The sequence below is a fragment of the Suricata suricatta genome, chromosome 5 (assembly GCF_006229205.1).
Source record: "Suricata suricatta isolate VVHF042 chromosome 5, meerkat_22Aug2017_6uvM2_HiC, whole genome shotgun sequence".
NCBI lineage: Eukaryota > Metazoa > Chordata > Mammalia > Carnivora > Herpestidae > Suricata > Suricata suricatta.
The window spans coordinates 17,235,969-17,253,117 of NC_043704.1; the positions used below are offsets into that span (position 1 = coordinate 17,235,969).

The 17,149-nt window shown below is 39.1% G+C and overlaps 1 protein-coding gene across 1 annotated transcript in view; it reads left to right on the forward strand.

The window, feature by feature from the left end:
- Window positions 1-9,364: 9,364 nt before the first annotated feature.
- The window catches only part of LTN1 (listerin E3 ubiquitin protein ligase 1), a 63,035-nt gene continuing 55,250 nt past the window's right edge, over window positions 9,365-17,149 (forward strand). The window contains exons 1-4 of the mRNA XM_029939085.1: window positions 9,365-9,507; window positions 15,507-15,710; window positions 16,212-16,310; window positions 16,820-17,050. Coding sequence (XP_029794945.1) covers window positions 9,466-9,507; window positions 15,507-15,710; window positions 16,212-16,310; window positions 16,820-17,050 — 576 coding nt within the window. The 5' untranslated portion in view covers window positions 9,365-9,465. The remainder of the gene's footprint in view (window positions 9,508-15,506; window positions 15,711-16,211; window positions 16,311-16,819; window positions 17,051-17,149) is intronic.

Sequence of the window (17,149 nt, forward strand, 5' to 3'; positions counted from 1 at the left end):
AGAGACAGTGCAAGCAGGGGAGGGTCAGAGAGAGAGGGAAGCACAGAACCGGAAGCAGGCTTCAGGCTCTGAGCTAACTGTCAGCACAGAGCCCGATGCGGGACTGGAACCCATGAACCATGAGATCACGTCCCGAGCCGGAGCTGGATGCTTAGTCGACTGAGCCACCCAGGTGCCTCTGTAATATATTCTTTTTTAAGTTTATTTAGTTTTTGAGAGAGAGTGTGTGTCGACCAGGGGAGGGCAGAGAGGGAGAGAGAGAGAATCCCAAGGAGGCTCCACACTGTTAGCACTGACCCTGATGCAGGCCCCAACCCCAGGAATGCTGAGATCATGACCCCAGCTGAAATCAAGTAGGACCCTTAACTGACTGAGCCATCCATGTGCCAGTGTTATTTTCTTTTTAAGCAATTAAATTATACTGCACATACTGTTTTGTATCTGCCTTCTTTCATTACATAATAGATTTTGGGGCATCCCCCTGACTCAATCAGTTAAGCATCTGACTTCGGCTCAGGTCATAATCTTGCAGTTCGTGAGTTCTAGCCCTGTTGTAGGGCTCTGTGCTGGCAGCTGGGAGCCTGGAGCCTACTTCAGATTCTGTGTCTCCCTCTCTGTCTGTCTGTCTCTCTCTCAAAAATAAATAAAACTTAAAAGAGAATAATAAAAAAAATAGATTTCAAATGTCTCCATGACATAGATTTTTCAACAACATTGTCAAAAGAGCAGTGTTTATCTGGCTGTACTATATAATTCAGCAATTTGTAACCTTTTTCGGGTTTTATTTTTATTTTCGTTTCCAATTGACAAAGGTAGGGGCATCTACTCTCTCTTCTCCTTAGATTTCCAGAAGTGGAAATTCCCTCCTAAGTCTTGAATCTGGCTTGTTAAATTGAATTTGTGAAAGATTAACAAATGAAAATTGCAATTCTTTTGAACTTTCCTTTTCTCTAGATTTTTATCAACACCGATTATTATTACTATTTTGTCAATTTTATAGACGAAAAATCTATGTTTTATGTTATCTTCATTTAACTTCTAGGGTGGGTCAATTATATATCCTTTGCAGTAAATGCCTACTTATATCTAATTTATTTTTACTTAATGTGCAGCCTTAAAATACTTACTTGTAAAAATTTTTTTTAACACGTAGCATATTAGCCCCCAGTTAACGTTGCAGGTTTGTCTATTCGCTTTTTTCTGACATAGGGGAAAAAACCACTTTTTAATTTAATGTATTTAAATCCATCAATAGTGGTTTTTTTATGGTTTTCTTTCTTTGGGGTATCAGCTGGGAAGGCCTTCTGTTGCTTCAAAACCTTGGGAGCTTCCCAGGTATAAACTCCCACTGGGAGGACACAGACGGAAGGAAGAGGCAGGCCTAGGGTGGTGGGTGGTACCTGGTTTTTGTTTTGTTTGTTTTATAGGAGAATCATAGGGCATTTGTCTCACGGTCATGAGATTGAGCCTCAGGACAGGCTTGGGATTCTCTTTCCCTCTCTCTTTCTCTCAAAATATATAAATAAACATTTTTATAAAAAAATTTAAAAATGCTTATCAGACTTTCGTCCTTTCCAATGACTATCTCTTTATAGCAATCCTTTTGGTAGATATAGTACATGGATGTGGTACTACCTCACTTCACAGATGCTAAAACTGATGATCAGTGAGGTTAAGGAAGATGTACAAATTTGCACAGTTAGTAAGTAGGAGAGCTGGGCTAGAAAGTCAACATGAACCCAGAAATTGTCATTTTCCCATTATTTCATTTTCTGTCCAGAAACAAAGATATCTTCCTATTTATCTTTTATGCTTCTCAGTAAATTTTCATGTTTTTTTCACATAGGAAATATACATTTTGTTATTTTATTCTTCTTTTTTCTTTTTTTAATTTTTTTAAATTTTTAATGTTTTATTTATTTTTGATACAAAGAGAGACAGAGCATGAGAGGGGGAGGGGCAGAGAGAGAAGGAGACACAGAACTGGAAGCAGGCTCCAGGCTCTGAGCTAGCTGTCAGCACAGAGCCTGATGCGGGGCTCGAACCCACGAGCGTGAGATCTGACCTGAGCCGAAGCCGGAGGCTTAACCGACTGAGCCACCCAGGCGCCCCTATTCTTATTTTTTTCATTATGTTTTCTGTTATTGTTATACAAATTAATACCTTTATTAATACTGGATATTTATTTGAGATCTGACTACATTTGTAAAGTGCTTTACTCTTTTGAATATTTTATTAATATTCTTGTATTTTTAAAATAGACAAAAAATGCCAACAATACTCTAGAGGCATGCTTTCCAATATTTATACTACTTAAATGTTTTTGATATATTTTTGTGGTAGTTGGAACAACAGAATCAACAATCAAGTAATTGAGTGCCGTTTTTTCCCCTAAGTTTATGTTAATATTTATTATTTATTCAAATAAATACCCACTCTGGAATGGATAAAGTAGACCCAGACCTCATCAAGTTTGGATTGATTCTGGTTTGAGAGTAAGGCCTTTGATAACTATTGAGACTACTATTTCTTTTCAGTTTATAAGTAGAGCAATCCATGAGAATGCATACAACAGAACCTGACCCAGTTGAACACGGGAAGAGTGGGGGGTTTGGGACAGAGGGAGTGGCAAAGAAACGTTTACCCCAAAGAGCCTCAGTGAAGACCCTGAAGCTGGGAAGTCTGTGACATGCCTAAGAGATGAAGTAAGGCTAGTGGGACTTGTGATTGACAAGAAATGAACACAGTGGCATGACAAGTTGGAGGGGTGGGTTGGGGGCATGTAATTCATGATTTTATAGGCCATTTTAATTTAAAAAAAAAAACCCTCTAGCTGCAACATGCATCCTAGATCGAAGCGGGAAATGCATATTTATAAACCAGTTAGAAGACTATTGCCAAGGAATGATTCTTGGCTTAGACGGTAGACATGTGATGGAGTTTGAAATGTGGAAATGTTGGGAGGTGTAAAGGAGGTAAAATGGTTAGAATTTTGAGGGGTTATTGAACAGAAGGACCAGGGAGAGAGAAATAGGAAGGTTTATTCCAAAACTGTAGCTTGTGAAAGTAGATTTACTGTGGTGCCTGTTACCAAGATAGACAATACAAGACACCCAAGTCTGGGGGTAAAATAATTCCATTTTTGTGAACTTCAATTTGAGTGTCCAAAAGACTTCAAATTAAGCCCCCTTTTGTTTAAATTCTTAAAAAAAATTCAACATTTATTTTTCAGAAGGGGAGGGGGCAGAAAGAGGGAGAGAAAGGATCTGAAGCAGGCTCTGTGCTGTGAGCACAAAACCAGATTTGGGGTGTGGACCTATGAATCATGAGATCATGATATGAGCCAAAATCAAGAGTCAGCTGTTTAATTGACAGAGCCACCCAGGCACCCCTCAAAAATTTTTTTAATGTTTATTTATTTTCGAGAGAGAGCACCATGACCTGAGCTGAAGTCAATTGCTCAATCGACTGAGCCACACAGTCACACTTCAGATTAAGCCTTCTAATAGAAATTGTGTATGTGAGTCTGGACTGGATATAAATTTGACAGAAAAGTTGTGGATATGGATGAAATTGCATAAGCAGAGACCATAGATGAACCGAATCCTGAGGGACTCCAATATTCAATATTCAAAAACTCCATAGAGGTAAATGAGTCATCAAAGGAGAACAAGGAAAGGAAGATTAGGAGGAAAAGTCTGAAAGTATGGTATCAGAGTAACCTGGAGAGTATTTAATAGATACACTCAAATTTCTGCTCCTACCACTTACTCCACTGAATTTGTGGAAGCAAATCCCAGACATCGTATCTTTTTACCAGTCCATGTTTCGATGTGTATTTCTATAAAGATATTTTTAAATGTTTTTCAATATTTGAGAGAGAGAGGGTCAGTGGGGGACAGGCAGAGAGAGAAGGAAACACAGAATCCAAAGCAGTATTCAGGCTCCAAGCTGTCAGCAGGGAGCCCAATGTGGGGCTCAAAATCACAAACCATGAGATCATGACCTGTGTGTTAAGTCCAACACTTAACCAACTGAGCCACCCAGGAGTCCCTTGATATGTTTCTTAAAAGACAAAACCTCTTAAAAAAAATAACCAAAATACCTTTATCACACTCCCAAAATTATTAACAATTCCTTAATGTAACCAAATATCCAATATGTGTTTACATTGCCCAATTATCTCAATTTTTTTTAAAGTTTGTTTAATAAGGATTCAATCACAGGCCACATTTCCATTTGGTTGATATGTCTCTAGTCTCTTTAAATCTGTCCCCTTTCTCCTCCTTTCCCCTCTCCTTCTGCTCTTCCTTATGCAATGTCTTTGTTCATGAAACTAATTGTGTGTCTTATAGAATTTCCCACATTCTATATTTTGTTGATTGTGTCATTGTGTATATATTAATAGTGCCTGTTGCTACTAGGTTTGCCATTGTTTCTAGACCTCTTGAAAATACTATTAGAAACATATATGTATACACATACATATGAGTTATACTAATTTTTCTAGTTCAAATTTATACATTTTATTTCTGTACCTTTATTTTTTAAATTTATTTTTTTTAATTTAAATCCAGGTTAGTTAACATGTGGTGAAATAATAATTTCAGAAATAGAAGTTGGTTATTCATCACTTACATATAACACCCAGTGCGCATCCCAACAAGTGTCCTCCTTATTCCTGTCACCCTTTTAGCCCTTCCCCCACCCAACATGCCCCCAGCAGCCCTCAGTTTGTTCTGAGACTCTGTATTTAAGAGTCTCTTATGGTTTGTCTCCCTCTCTGTTTTTATATTATTTTTGCTTCCCTTCCCTTATGTTCATCTGTTTGTATCTTAAATTCCACATATGGTTGAAATAATATATTTGTCTTTCTCTGACTCACTTATTTTGCATAGTCCTATCCACTCTAGCTCTGTCCACATTGTTGCTAATGGCAAGATTTCATTCCTTTTTATTGCCAGGTAATATCCCATTGTGTGTGTATATATATACATAGATGTATCACATATTTTTTAAAAGTTTTTAAAATTTATTTATTTTGAGATAGAGAGAGAAAGAGAGAGAGAGAGCAGTAAGGTCAGAGAGAGAGAATCCCAAGCAGGCTTCTCACCATCAGCACAGAGCCTGATGTGGGGCTCCAACTAATGAACCATGACATCATGACCTGAGGTGAAATCAAGAGTCAGATGCTTAACTGATTGAGCCACCCAGGCACCCCTTAACTACATCTTCTTTATCCATCCATCAGTTGATGGACATTTGCACTCTTTCCATATGTTGGCTATTGTCAATAGTGCTGCTATAAACATTGGGGTGCATGTGCCCCTTCCAATCAGCACTCCTATATCCTTTGGATAAATACCTAGTAGTGCAATTGGTGGGTTGCAGGGTAGCTCTATTTTTAATTAAAACATTTTCTTAACATTTATTCATTTTTGAGAGGCAGAGAATGAGTGGAGGAGGGGCAGAGAGAGAGGGAGACACAATCTGAAACTGTCAGCTCAGAATCTGACTCGGGGTTTGAATTCACGAACAGTGAGATCATGACCTGAACCAAAGTCAGAAGCTTAACCGACTGAGACACCCAGGCGCCCCTCTATTTTTAAGTTTTTGAGGAACCTGCATACTATTTTCCAGAGGGCTACATCAGTTTACATTCCCATCAACACTGCAAAAGGGTTCCCCTTTCTCCACATCCTTGCCAACATCTGTTGTTGCCTGAGTTGTTAATTTTAGCCAATTTGATCAGTGTGAGGTAGTACCTCATTGTGCTTTTGATTTCTATTACCTTGATGATGAGTAGTAATGTAGTGCATCTTCTCATGTGTGTGATAGTCATCTGGATATCTTCTTTGGCAACGTGTCTATTCATGTCCTCTGTTCATTTCTTCACCAGATTATTTGTTTTTTGGGTATTGAGTTTGACAACTTCTTTATAGATTTTGGGTACTAACCCTATCTGCTATGTCATTTGCAAATATCTTCTGTCAGTTGCCTTTTCGTTTTGCTGATTGTTTCCTTCACTGTGCAGTAGCTTTTTATTTTGATGAGGTCTCAATAGTTCATTTTTGCTTATATTTCCTTTGCCTCTGGAGGGAAATATCTGATAAGAATTTGCTGCAGCTGAGGTCAAAGAGGTTGTTGTCTGTTTTCTCCTCTAAGATTTTGATGGCTTCCTGTCTTACATTTAGGTCTTTCATCCATTTTGAGTTTATTTGTGTGTGTGGTGTACGAAAGTGGTCCAGGTTCATTCTTCTGCATGTCACTGTTCAGTTTTCCCAATACCATTTACTGAAGAGACTTTTTTCCATTGGATCTTCTTTCCTGCTTTGTCAAAGATTAGTTGGCCATATGTTTGTGCATCTACTTCTGGATTCTCTATTCTATTCAATTGATCTATGTTGTCTGTTTTTGTGCTGGTACCATACTGTCTTCATACTTACAGCTTTGTAATACAGCTTGACGTCTGGGATTGTGATGCCTCCAGTTTAGGTTTTCCTTTTTGGGATTGCTTTGGCTATTTGGGGTCTTTTCTGGTTCCAAACAAATTTTAGGATTGTTTGTTCCAGCTCTGTGAAGAATGCTAGTGTTATTTTGAAAGGTATTGATTTGAATGTGTAGATTGCTTTGGATAGTATTCAAATTTTAGCAATATTTATTCTTCTAATCCATGGAATGTTCCCCCTCACTTTTTTTGGTGACTTCTTCAGTTTCTTTCATAAGCTTTATATAGTTTTCAGTGTACAGATTTTTCAACTCTTTGGTTAGGTTTATACCCAGGTATTTTATGACTTTTGATGCAATTGTACGTGGGATAGATTCTTTCATTTCTCTTTCTGCTGCTTCATTATTGGTGTGTAGAAATGCAACCTATTTCTGTACATTGATTTAATATCCTGTGACTTTACTGAAGTAAAGAAGTTTTTCTAGAAGTTTTTTGGTGAAGTCTTTTGGGTTTTTCATATAGAGTACCATGTTATCTGTAAAGAGTGAAAGTTTGACTTCCTCCTTGCCAATTTGGATGCCTTTTATATTTTTGTGTGGTCTCATTGCTGAAGCTACGACTTCCAACACTATGTTGAATAAAAGTGGTGAGAGTGGACATCCTTGTCATTTTTCTAACCTTAGGGAGGAAAGTTTTTCCTCATTGAGGACGGTATTGGTAGTGGGTCTTTTGTATATAAGTTTTATTTTAAACCTTGTTTTTCAATTTTTAAATTAACTTATTTTTGTATTTTTTAAATGTTTATTCATTTTTGAGAGAGACAGAGAGGGGCAGAGTGGGAGGGTGACACAGGATCTGAAGCAGGCTCCACGCTCTGAGCTGTCAGCACAGAGCCTGACGTGGAGCTCAAACCCACGGACTGTGAGATCATGACCTGAGCTGAAATCAGATACTCAATCAACTGAGCCACCCAGGTGCCCCTAATTTTTTTTAAGTAATCTCTACACCCAAATGTGGGGCTTGAGATCACAATTTCAAGATCAAGAGTCTCATGCTCAGGGTGCCTGGGTGGCTCAGTTGGTTGAGCTTCCTGTCTCTTGATTTTGGTTCAGGTCATGATTCCAGGGTTGTTGAATCAACCATGTCAGGCTGAGTACTGGACATGGAGCCAGCTTAAGATTCTCTTTCCGTCTGCCCCTCTTCCCTGTTCACACTCTGTCTAAGAAAAATAAAAATAAAAAAGAGTTGCATGCTCTACTGACTGAGAAAGCTAGGCACTCCTATCTTAAACATTTTTTATTTTATATTTGTATTTATTTTCTTAGTTCCTAATGGCATTAACATAGTTACATAATTGCTTTTTAAATCAAACAGGAATTTAGATGGAAACTCATCCTTTTTCATGTAGAATTCTATGAGCTTCAACAAATACATATAGTTGTAACTATTACCCAATCAAGACACAGAATATTTTCATCATTTCCCAAAATTCTGAGTACCTTTGTAATAATTACTTATTGATTTGATTTCAGAATAACAGTACTGATATTATTATGCTATTATAATTACTGAAAATAGTCTAAGAATTCTTAAAGTGTTTTTGTTTGTAAGATATATTTCATAGATATATAGTCAAATGGATGTGCTCCAGAGTCCACTGAAATAACTCCTTTGTGTTACAGAGCCATCAACTTTGTTGATATACAGGTGTATTTGTTTCATTTTGCTTTTGTTTTTTAGGGACGGTCTCTAAATTTTTTGACTTTTATGCCAAAATCATGTGAAATATTTACTTGATTCTGAATTCCAGTCTACAGAGTAAGCTATATTCGGAGAAGTCTAGAGATCAGAGGAGGTGCCTCACGGAACTAGAAGTCAGACCTTTCCGGGTAAGGTCCTTGCCTGGCTGGGACAGCTGAAGTGCACAATAAGGGTGATTGATTCTTGGAAAAAAAAGAAAAAGATGCAGAGTGAAACCAGCTGCCACCTAAATGAATTGATGCTGCTGGGGCAAAGCCCCGCTGCTGGGATGATGCTAACAGAATGGAGCAAGTCACTTCTCCTAGTGTCAGTCTCATTCTAGTCCCCACTATTGATGGAATCTAACAGGAAGCCGGTTGAATAAAGGAAAAATAGTTTGTATAAACGGGTGAGTGTGTGGACATGAGCAACACTGAAAAGCAAAATCAGTACAAGATCTGTACATTTTAAGTTTTTATAGACTTTTCTAAAAACTGCACTTAACACTTGATTGGGGGGAGCGTTAGAGAATATTGCCTAGAGGACAACTTCTCAAGTCTTAACAAGACCTGGGAATCATGTTAAAAACGCAAAATCTGGGGGTACCTGGGTGGCTCAGTCTGTTCAGCTCAGGTCCTGATCTCAAGGTTCGTGGATTCGAGCCTCGCTTAGGGCTCAGGGCTGACAGATGCGAGCCTAGAGCCTGCTTTGGATTCATTCATTCTCTCTCTGTGTCTCCTCTCTCTCTCTCATAAATAAATAAACATTAAAAAATGCAAAATCTGATTCAATAGTCCTGAAGCGGATCTGACAGTCTGCATTTCTAATAAATGCCCAGGAGATGTTAATGACTGCATTTTAGAAGGTCTAACATTTTGCTACCTTTCCACAGCCACAACCATATCATTCTTCCGCTACCATATGAGAAAATGCCTCATTCATGACTCATGCCAGCTTCCTAGACACAAACTTGACTCCAGGAAAGCTCGAAAGACAGAATTTGGAGCTTCGGTGCTCAGCTTGGCCTCTTATTGGGCATGGATGACGTCATTCGGTCAGGCGGGGCTCTAGTTGTGACGTTTCTCATCGCGGATGGTCAAGGCCGCGGTTGTAGGCGGGAGCGGAAGTGGGGAGGCAGGAGGGCGGGGTGGGCGGCGGAAGGGGAGGGCCGGGGAAGTCGCTCCAGCGGGCTCTTTTCCGGCGCAAGGGGCGGAAGTTGTGGCCCGGCTGTGTCAACCTGGGAGCTGCGGGCTGAGAGTGCGGCTGAGACCGCGACCATGGGCGGGAAGAACAAGCAGCGGACCAAGGGGAACCTGCGGGTGAGTGCGACATGGCTCGGCCCACCGGGGAGTTCGTCTCGCAGCTGCTGGCTCTGCCACGCGCGCGGCCGGAGGACGTGTGCAGCGCGGTTGTGGGGAGGTGTGTGTGTGCGCGTGTCGAGTGTGACCTCCCAGTTGTGTGTGTGCATCCCCACGAGGGGAGTGGGTTGTCTCCGAGCAGATTGGGGTTTTGCAAGAGAAAAGATGTTCCATGCCAGAGCTGTCTCCGCCTGACCACACACCCCACTGTTTCCATTAAGAAATGGTTCCGTTTGTGTCTCAACAGAAAGGTTACCTGGCCGGGGTAGCGGGGGTTCGGGTGCGGGGAGTGGCGTTAGGAACAAGGGAGTTGGGTAGGAAGCATTTAAAGTGAGCCTGGTATGCGGGGCATCTCGGGTCATGTTGCTCTTTTGCTCAAAAACCTACTGGGGCCCCCACATTCCTCGGGGTAATGGCCAAATCCCCTACAATGGTGTACCTGGTATGTGGTCCGCCTTTGGCCCCTTCCTGTCTCTGGCACCGTCTTCAACTTCCTCCTCGCTCCCTCCGTCCAGCCACACTGACCTCGTCACGGAGCCTTGACCTTGCCTGGCAGCTTCCCAACGCTCTTTTGTGAGGTGACAAATATTGCCAGAGACAGCGCCTTGAGGTCTCTCATGATCGCTCAAGTTTAAATTGTAGCTCTCCTCCACTCCCTGTGCTCCTTCCCTGCCTTATCTTACTCCTTTGCAGTTACGACTTCTTGCTTCACTGGGATGTAAGTATTATGAAGGCAGGTGTTTTTATGAAGGCTGTTGTTCTAGGAATAGGACAAGGGTTGGCATATAGTATTCGCTCACTAAATGCTGTTTAAAAAAGACCCGCCAGTGGATTAAACCTATATGATTAGGGACGTCATAATGTATTTTTATGGTACTAGGTTTGTTTTGGCACAGTCCAGTTTTATGGGAGTGCTTTTTCCCTGTTTCCGATCAAATTCTAGTGATATCAGTACAACATTTTCTTCGATCTGTCATATAATCTGTTTTTGGCAGATAGTTATCAACAGTAATAGTAACTTGCCTTGGGCTGGTACTGTGTTAAGCACTTTACTTGTATTCTCATTTGATTTTAATTTTTTGTTTAAATGATTGTATTGTTTTGTATTTTTAAAATATTCCAAATATGAGGAAAAGTCGCAAAAATATTAGAGTGACAAGCCGTATGTTCTTTACCTAGAATCATCAGTTGTTAATCTTTGGCTACACTTGTTTTCTCTCTCTAAGTATATGAGTTTTGGGGCGCCTGGGTGGCTCAGTTGATTGAGCGTCCAGCTTCGGCTCAGGTCATAATCTCATAGTTTGGGTTTGACCGCTGCATCAGGCTCTGTGCTGACAGCTAGGTCAGAGTCTGGAGCCTGTTTTCAATTCTGTGTCTCCCTCTCTGTGCCCCTTCTCTGCTCATGATCTGTCTCTCAAAAATATATAAATGTTTTAAAAAAGTTTAAAATAAATAAATATATGAGTTGCTGAACCGTATGAGAATTAGTTGCATGTATCATAACACTTAACTCCTTAGTACTTCACAGTTATTCTAAACAAATGCCATTCTTCTATATAACTTTGAGCAATTACAACATGAGGAAAATTTAAATGTCAGTAACATACCATTATCTAATAACCTAGAACACTGTATTTAGATTTCTGTAGTCATCTCAGTAATGTTCTCTAGAGCTTGTTTAAAAAAATTTTTTTAATGTTTATTTATTTTTGAGACAGAGAGAGGCAAAGCATGATCCGGGAGGGGCAGAGAGAGAGGGAGACACAGAATCTGAAGCAGCTCCAGGCTGAGCTGTCAGCACAGAGCCCAAAGCTGGGCTCGAACCCATGTACTGTGAGATCATGACCTGACCCGAAGTCAGATGCTTAACTGACTGAGCCACCCAGGAGCTTCACTAGAACTTATTCTTAGATACAGCATTTAAAAAAAAAAAACATTTACGGTCCAATCAAGGATTGAGAAATTCCATTCAGTTATCATTTAGGTCTAGGTAGTCTTCCGTGGTGGTGTTTTTTTCCCCCCTTCTTCTTTTTTGAGGGAGTTCTATAAGAGGGACAGTTTGGAAAAGTCTAGGCCAATTGTTTTGCTTAAATTAGAATTGTCTAATTGTTCCATTGGTTAGATTCGGGTTAAACAACTTTTGATAGAAATGCTTCATAGGTGATGTAGCATCATCAGTGGATCAGGTGCACATGACGCTTGCATGTCCCATGAGTGATGTTATTTAATCACTTGGTAAAGGTATCTTTTTCTCTTGGCCATTAACGAATCACATTGGGATTGGTAGTTTGAGACTGAGAATAACCTGTTCTCTCACAGACTTTCACTTAATTGTTTTAGCATCCTTTGTTGATTTCTTCTTTTTTTTTTTTTTTTAATGTTTTTTATTTATTTTTGAGAGACAGAGAGAGACAGCACGAGCAGGGTAGGGTCAGAGAGAGAGGGGGGGACACAGAATCTGAAGCAGGCTCCAGGCTCTGAGCTAGCTGGGTTAGCTCAGCACAGAGCCCGACGCAGGGCTCCAACCCACAAACCTTGAGATCATGATCTGAGCCGAAGCCGGACGCTTAAAATGACTGAGCCACTGAGGCGCCCTGCCTTTGTTGATTTCTTGCTGGAATCCATTTTAATTGTTTTAAAAAACTACATTTAATTTTGACTGTAACCCAAGTAAATGGCTTAGTTGCTATTTTTTCATTTTAAAGATGATGTTTCTGAGGCTTAGAGAAGTTAATTTACCTAAGCTCATTAGCCAGGAGGTTGCATAGTTGAGATTTGAACCTCAGTATGACAGTCTTTCATTCAACAGAAGACTTTGAGTACTGAATGCCATGTGTTCAAAGATGACAGACAAATGTGTCTTGTTCTTGAACTGTTAGTTTGATGATAGACATATAAGTACGCAAATGATTATAATATGTTAAAGAATTATGATACAGGTGTGAGTAGAAAGAAAACAGTAGAACAGAAAAAGAATGGTAATTGACCCGAGGGAGACAAAGGTTGAAAAGAAGAGTATTTTGAAGGATGAGTAAGAGTTTGTCAGGCAATGGAAAGTAAGAAAAGGTTTTCAGGCGGAGAGAAGAGATTACACAAAAATCAGATTGTGAAAGGCATAGCCTATTCAGAGAACCGTGAATGACTTTGGGACTGGAACATAAGTGGTGGCAACAAAATTGGGAGAGGAGAGGAGGACCTGTGACAAGGGAAGAAAAGAGTGCTGGGAGATAAGCCTGGGAGAAGTGGAGGCCAAGTGGTGAAAGATCTGGTAAGTCTTCCAGAGTTTGGTCTTTAAACTAGAGTCAGGATTGCCACCTCCAATACCTCTAGAATAGAGGCACAAAGGAATGAAGTAGGGGGGACGCCGGGGTGGCTTAGTCAGTTAAGTGTCCAGTCTAGCTCTTGGTTTTGGCTAAGGTTATGATCTCACAGTTGGTTATGAGATCAGGGTCTACCACCTGGCTCTCTGCTGGAAATGCCGAGCCTGCTTGGAATTCTCTCTCCCTCTGCGCCTCTCCTGCTGCTCATATGCACTTTCTCTCTCTCTCAATCTCTCTCCCTCCCTCTCTCTCTCTCTCTCAGAGAGAGAATGAAGCACATGGAGTATAAGAAAATTAACTGCCAGGAATAAAATCAAAGTTCTTAATTTTTGAACTATGGGTATAAGCATTTAAGATACAGTAGAGGAAGTAAGAAGAAATAGTAACTATATTTTAAACTCAAAGTAAACATTGAATAAAAGATACAATTAGCCAATTTAAAAAATAATTTGTTACTTTACTATTGGAAATTGGAAATCTGATACCTTTTTTTTCGTGCAGTTACCTCTAGCAGCTCTGGTATTTCAGGTCAGTTCAGAATTTAGCATTGACTCCTTTAGCTTTTAGCATTAACTAGTTTTTCTATACTATTTCATTTATTCTGTTTTATAATAAAACTTTACAGATGGTGTTACAGATAAAATTCTGATGTCCTAATGTCATCATAGTTTTCAAAATTGTTTTATAATTCACTAACTTCTTTTGTACCTCTTAATTCATGTACCAATATTGAAAAAGGCAGACTGGATAGTGCTCATTTTAATAAAGTTCCAAAATAGAGAACCTGTTTTGAGATTAGTCTTAAATGCTACTCTTTTGAAAAAGAAATGTAATTCACATTATCATTTTCATTTCTGGTCATTCATTTCAGTTTAGAAAGTAGCCTAGATTATTCCTTGACAAATAAGTTTCCCAAACACAATTTTGCTAGGTATGAGCAAATTGAATCACACATTTAGACAACCCTTTCATCTATTCTTTTTAAAAAAAAATTTTTTTAACATTTATTTATTTTTGAGAGACAGAGTGAGACAGAGCACGAGTGGAGGAGGGATAGAGAGAGGAGACACAGGATCTGAAGCAGGCTCCGGGCTCTGAGCAGCAGTTCAGCCCAGAGCCCAATGCAGGGCTTGAACCCATGAGCCGTGAGATCATGACCTGAGCCAAAGTTGGGGGCGTTTAATCCAGGCACCCCTCCTTTCAACCATTCTTAAAGATAGGTCAGGAACAGGTGAATTTAGATGGGTTGTAATGTCATCCTGGACATTGAATTGAGGCAATTTTCTATTAGATAACAATGGATATGTTAGTTTCCTTAGCAGTTAAAATTTTTTTTTTTTTATCATCACAGTCAACCCATTAACTTTTTGTACTAGGAAGCTGCTATATTTTGTATTGATTTAACAAACCACGAGTATGGTTCAAATGAGTGTATCATATATCCTGACCATTGTATTGATTTTGTGTCCATAGTAATATAATTTGTAATCATGATAGCTCAAAGAAGTTCCAGTAACTTCGGGTGTGTGGAAATGAGTGTGTCTGCCCTCAAGGAACTCCTGGTCTTAGAAATAGCTATCATTAGATTGGTCCCATGGGGGTTATTTAATAAATGTTTGTTGAATGGATAAATGAAAAGATGTAATTCATTTATGAATCAATCAATTTTGTGAATTGAATCAATTTTATAGCATTTTATAAATCGAATCAATTTTATAGCATTGTATTTGTATGTATACTCTCAAGTTTGGAAATTAATTTTATAATATTTATTCTTACCATATGTGATGCACTTTGAGTTTTAAAATTTTATTGTATTTTTGTGAAATGTTGTCATGACCCTCTAAGTTAATATCACGAGCCACTAATGAATTGTATCCAGTTTAGAAAACATTGTTCTGGGGTGCCTGGGTAGCTCAGTTGGTTAAGTGTCCGGCTTCAGCTCAGGTCATGATCTTACGGTTCGTGGGTTCGAGCCCCGCATCAGGCTCTGTGCTGACAGCTAGCTCAGAGCCTGGAGCCTGCTTCAGATTCTGTATCTCTCTCTCTCTCTAACCTTTCCCTGCTAGTGCTGTCTCCCTCTGTCTTTCAAAAAAAAAAAATAAATAAAAAAACCCAAAAAACATTGTTCTGATTTTTAGCAAACCAGGAAATAGCTCCTAGGATTATTATTGATAGATTCTTAGTGATGGGAACATTGCAGTGGATGAAATCTTAGACTAGGATAGAAAACATTCTTGGGGCGCCTGGGTGGCTCAGTCAGTTAAGCTTCTGACTTTTGATTTCAGCTCAGGTCATGATCTCATGATTCATGAGATCAAGCCCTGTATTGGGCTCTGCACTGTTAGCAGATAGCCTGCCTGGGATTCTCTCTAGCTTTTTCTCTTCCCCTTCCCTACTCTGTGTGTGTGTGTGTATGTGTGTGTGTGTGTGTGTGTGTGTGTGTGTGTGTGTACACACATGCTTGCTCTCTCAAAGTAAATAAATTAAAAAAAAATTTAAAAGGAGAGGCTTTATTAAAAAACAAAACTTCTCCAGTAAAAGCTTGCTCTTCTCTGGGAATTGTGAAAGACAAGAACTCAAAATTAAATTTTGAACTCTTCCTAGACTCTGACTTTTTTCTCCCAACTTTCTTATCAGCCTTCGAACAGTGGCCGAGCTGCAGAACTCCTTGCCAAAGAACAGGGAACGGTGCCTGGGTTTATTGGTTTTGGAACGTCACAGAGCGACCTGGGTTATGTTCCTGCGATTCAAGGAGCTGAGGAAATAGATAGTCTTGTAGACTCTGATTTCCGAATGGTGCTGCGGAAACTTTCTAAGAAAGATGTCACAACAAAATTAAAAGTAAGTTTTTTGTTGTTTTTTTATGAAAATGATCAAGAAAATTCTTTTGTTAGAACAACACGTCAATTGGTATATTTTATGTAAAGAAAAATGAGCAATCATTTATCACTAATAAGTTCTTTTACAATTGTCCTTTTTTCTGACACATAGACTTAAGCTTAGTTTACCCTTTTTCTTATCTTCTAGATTATAAATTAGTTTGTTGTTCTGTACTTATTTGAACCACTGGCTGTACAGTTTTCCCCATTAGAGAATGTAATTTTGACCCTGTAAAATTAAATTGAGTTTTTTGTTTGTGTACATCTTATTTTTTAAAAAACTGAGAAGTTTCTATTATCGTATGCTGTGAAGGAGCTCTTTAAATTAGTTCCATCTGGCACAAACTGAAGCAGTGCATTCTCCTGTTGTGTAAAATGGACTAAGTTTCTGGCACAGAAAATATATAATGAGTAGCCAGTATTATGGCTATGAGTCTTAGTAATGTTGTGAGTTTATTTTCAGGCTATGCAGGAATTTGGAACCATGTGTACAGAGAGAGACACAGAAGTTGTAAAAGGTGTTCTTCCGTACTGGCCAAGAATTTTCTGTAAAATTTCACTGGTGAGTATTAAAAACTTAACTAATTTATTTTGTTGTACAGTTTTTGATTGAAGTCATGGGGACTTTTACATTTACATGATTCATTTTTGGTGAGGAGTATAAAATGTTATGTCAGTATTGGTCTGCAGATTGGATCACGTTAGGTTGTATAAAGTGTATTGGAAGTCTGCGTTTTTAAAAAATTATGTGATTACTAGAGGATTACCTAGATAGATACTTTCTAGTTATGGTATATGTTGACAGTTTAACTTCTTTGTGTATTTGCTGGAAAATAATTCGAGTGAATTGCTTAATATTGAAGGCCTAACCTTGAGTCTGTCTTGAATAATCTTTATCTTTGTGATGGGGAAAGGGAAGGATTGGTCAATTTTTTCACATAATTGTTAATTTTAGTTTGGCTCTGCACTTAGGTGAATTCTTATTAATGGGTCATCATAGCATATCTGGAAATATCTGTGTTGTGTTTTTATGGGCTAGAGCTGTTTTAAACCATATTGTATTTTCAATAGGATCATGATCGCCGGGTTCGAGAAGCTACGCAGCAGGCTTTTGAAAAGCTTATCCTTAAAGTAAAGAAACACTTGGCTCCTTATTTAAAAAGTTTAATGGGCTATTGGCTGATGGCTCAGTGTGATACTTATACACCAGCTGCCTCTGCAGCAAAAGATGCCTTTGAAGCAGCTTTCCCTCCGAGCAAGCACCCGGAAGCCATAGCATTTTGTAAGGATGAAATTACAAGTGTAAGTTCTTGGGGGCGATTCTGTGTTTTTCTCCAGTATTTAAGGGACATGGGGCATATTATGACAGCTCTTTTGCCTGGCATTATGAAGGAACTCGTA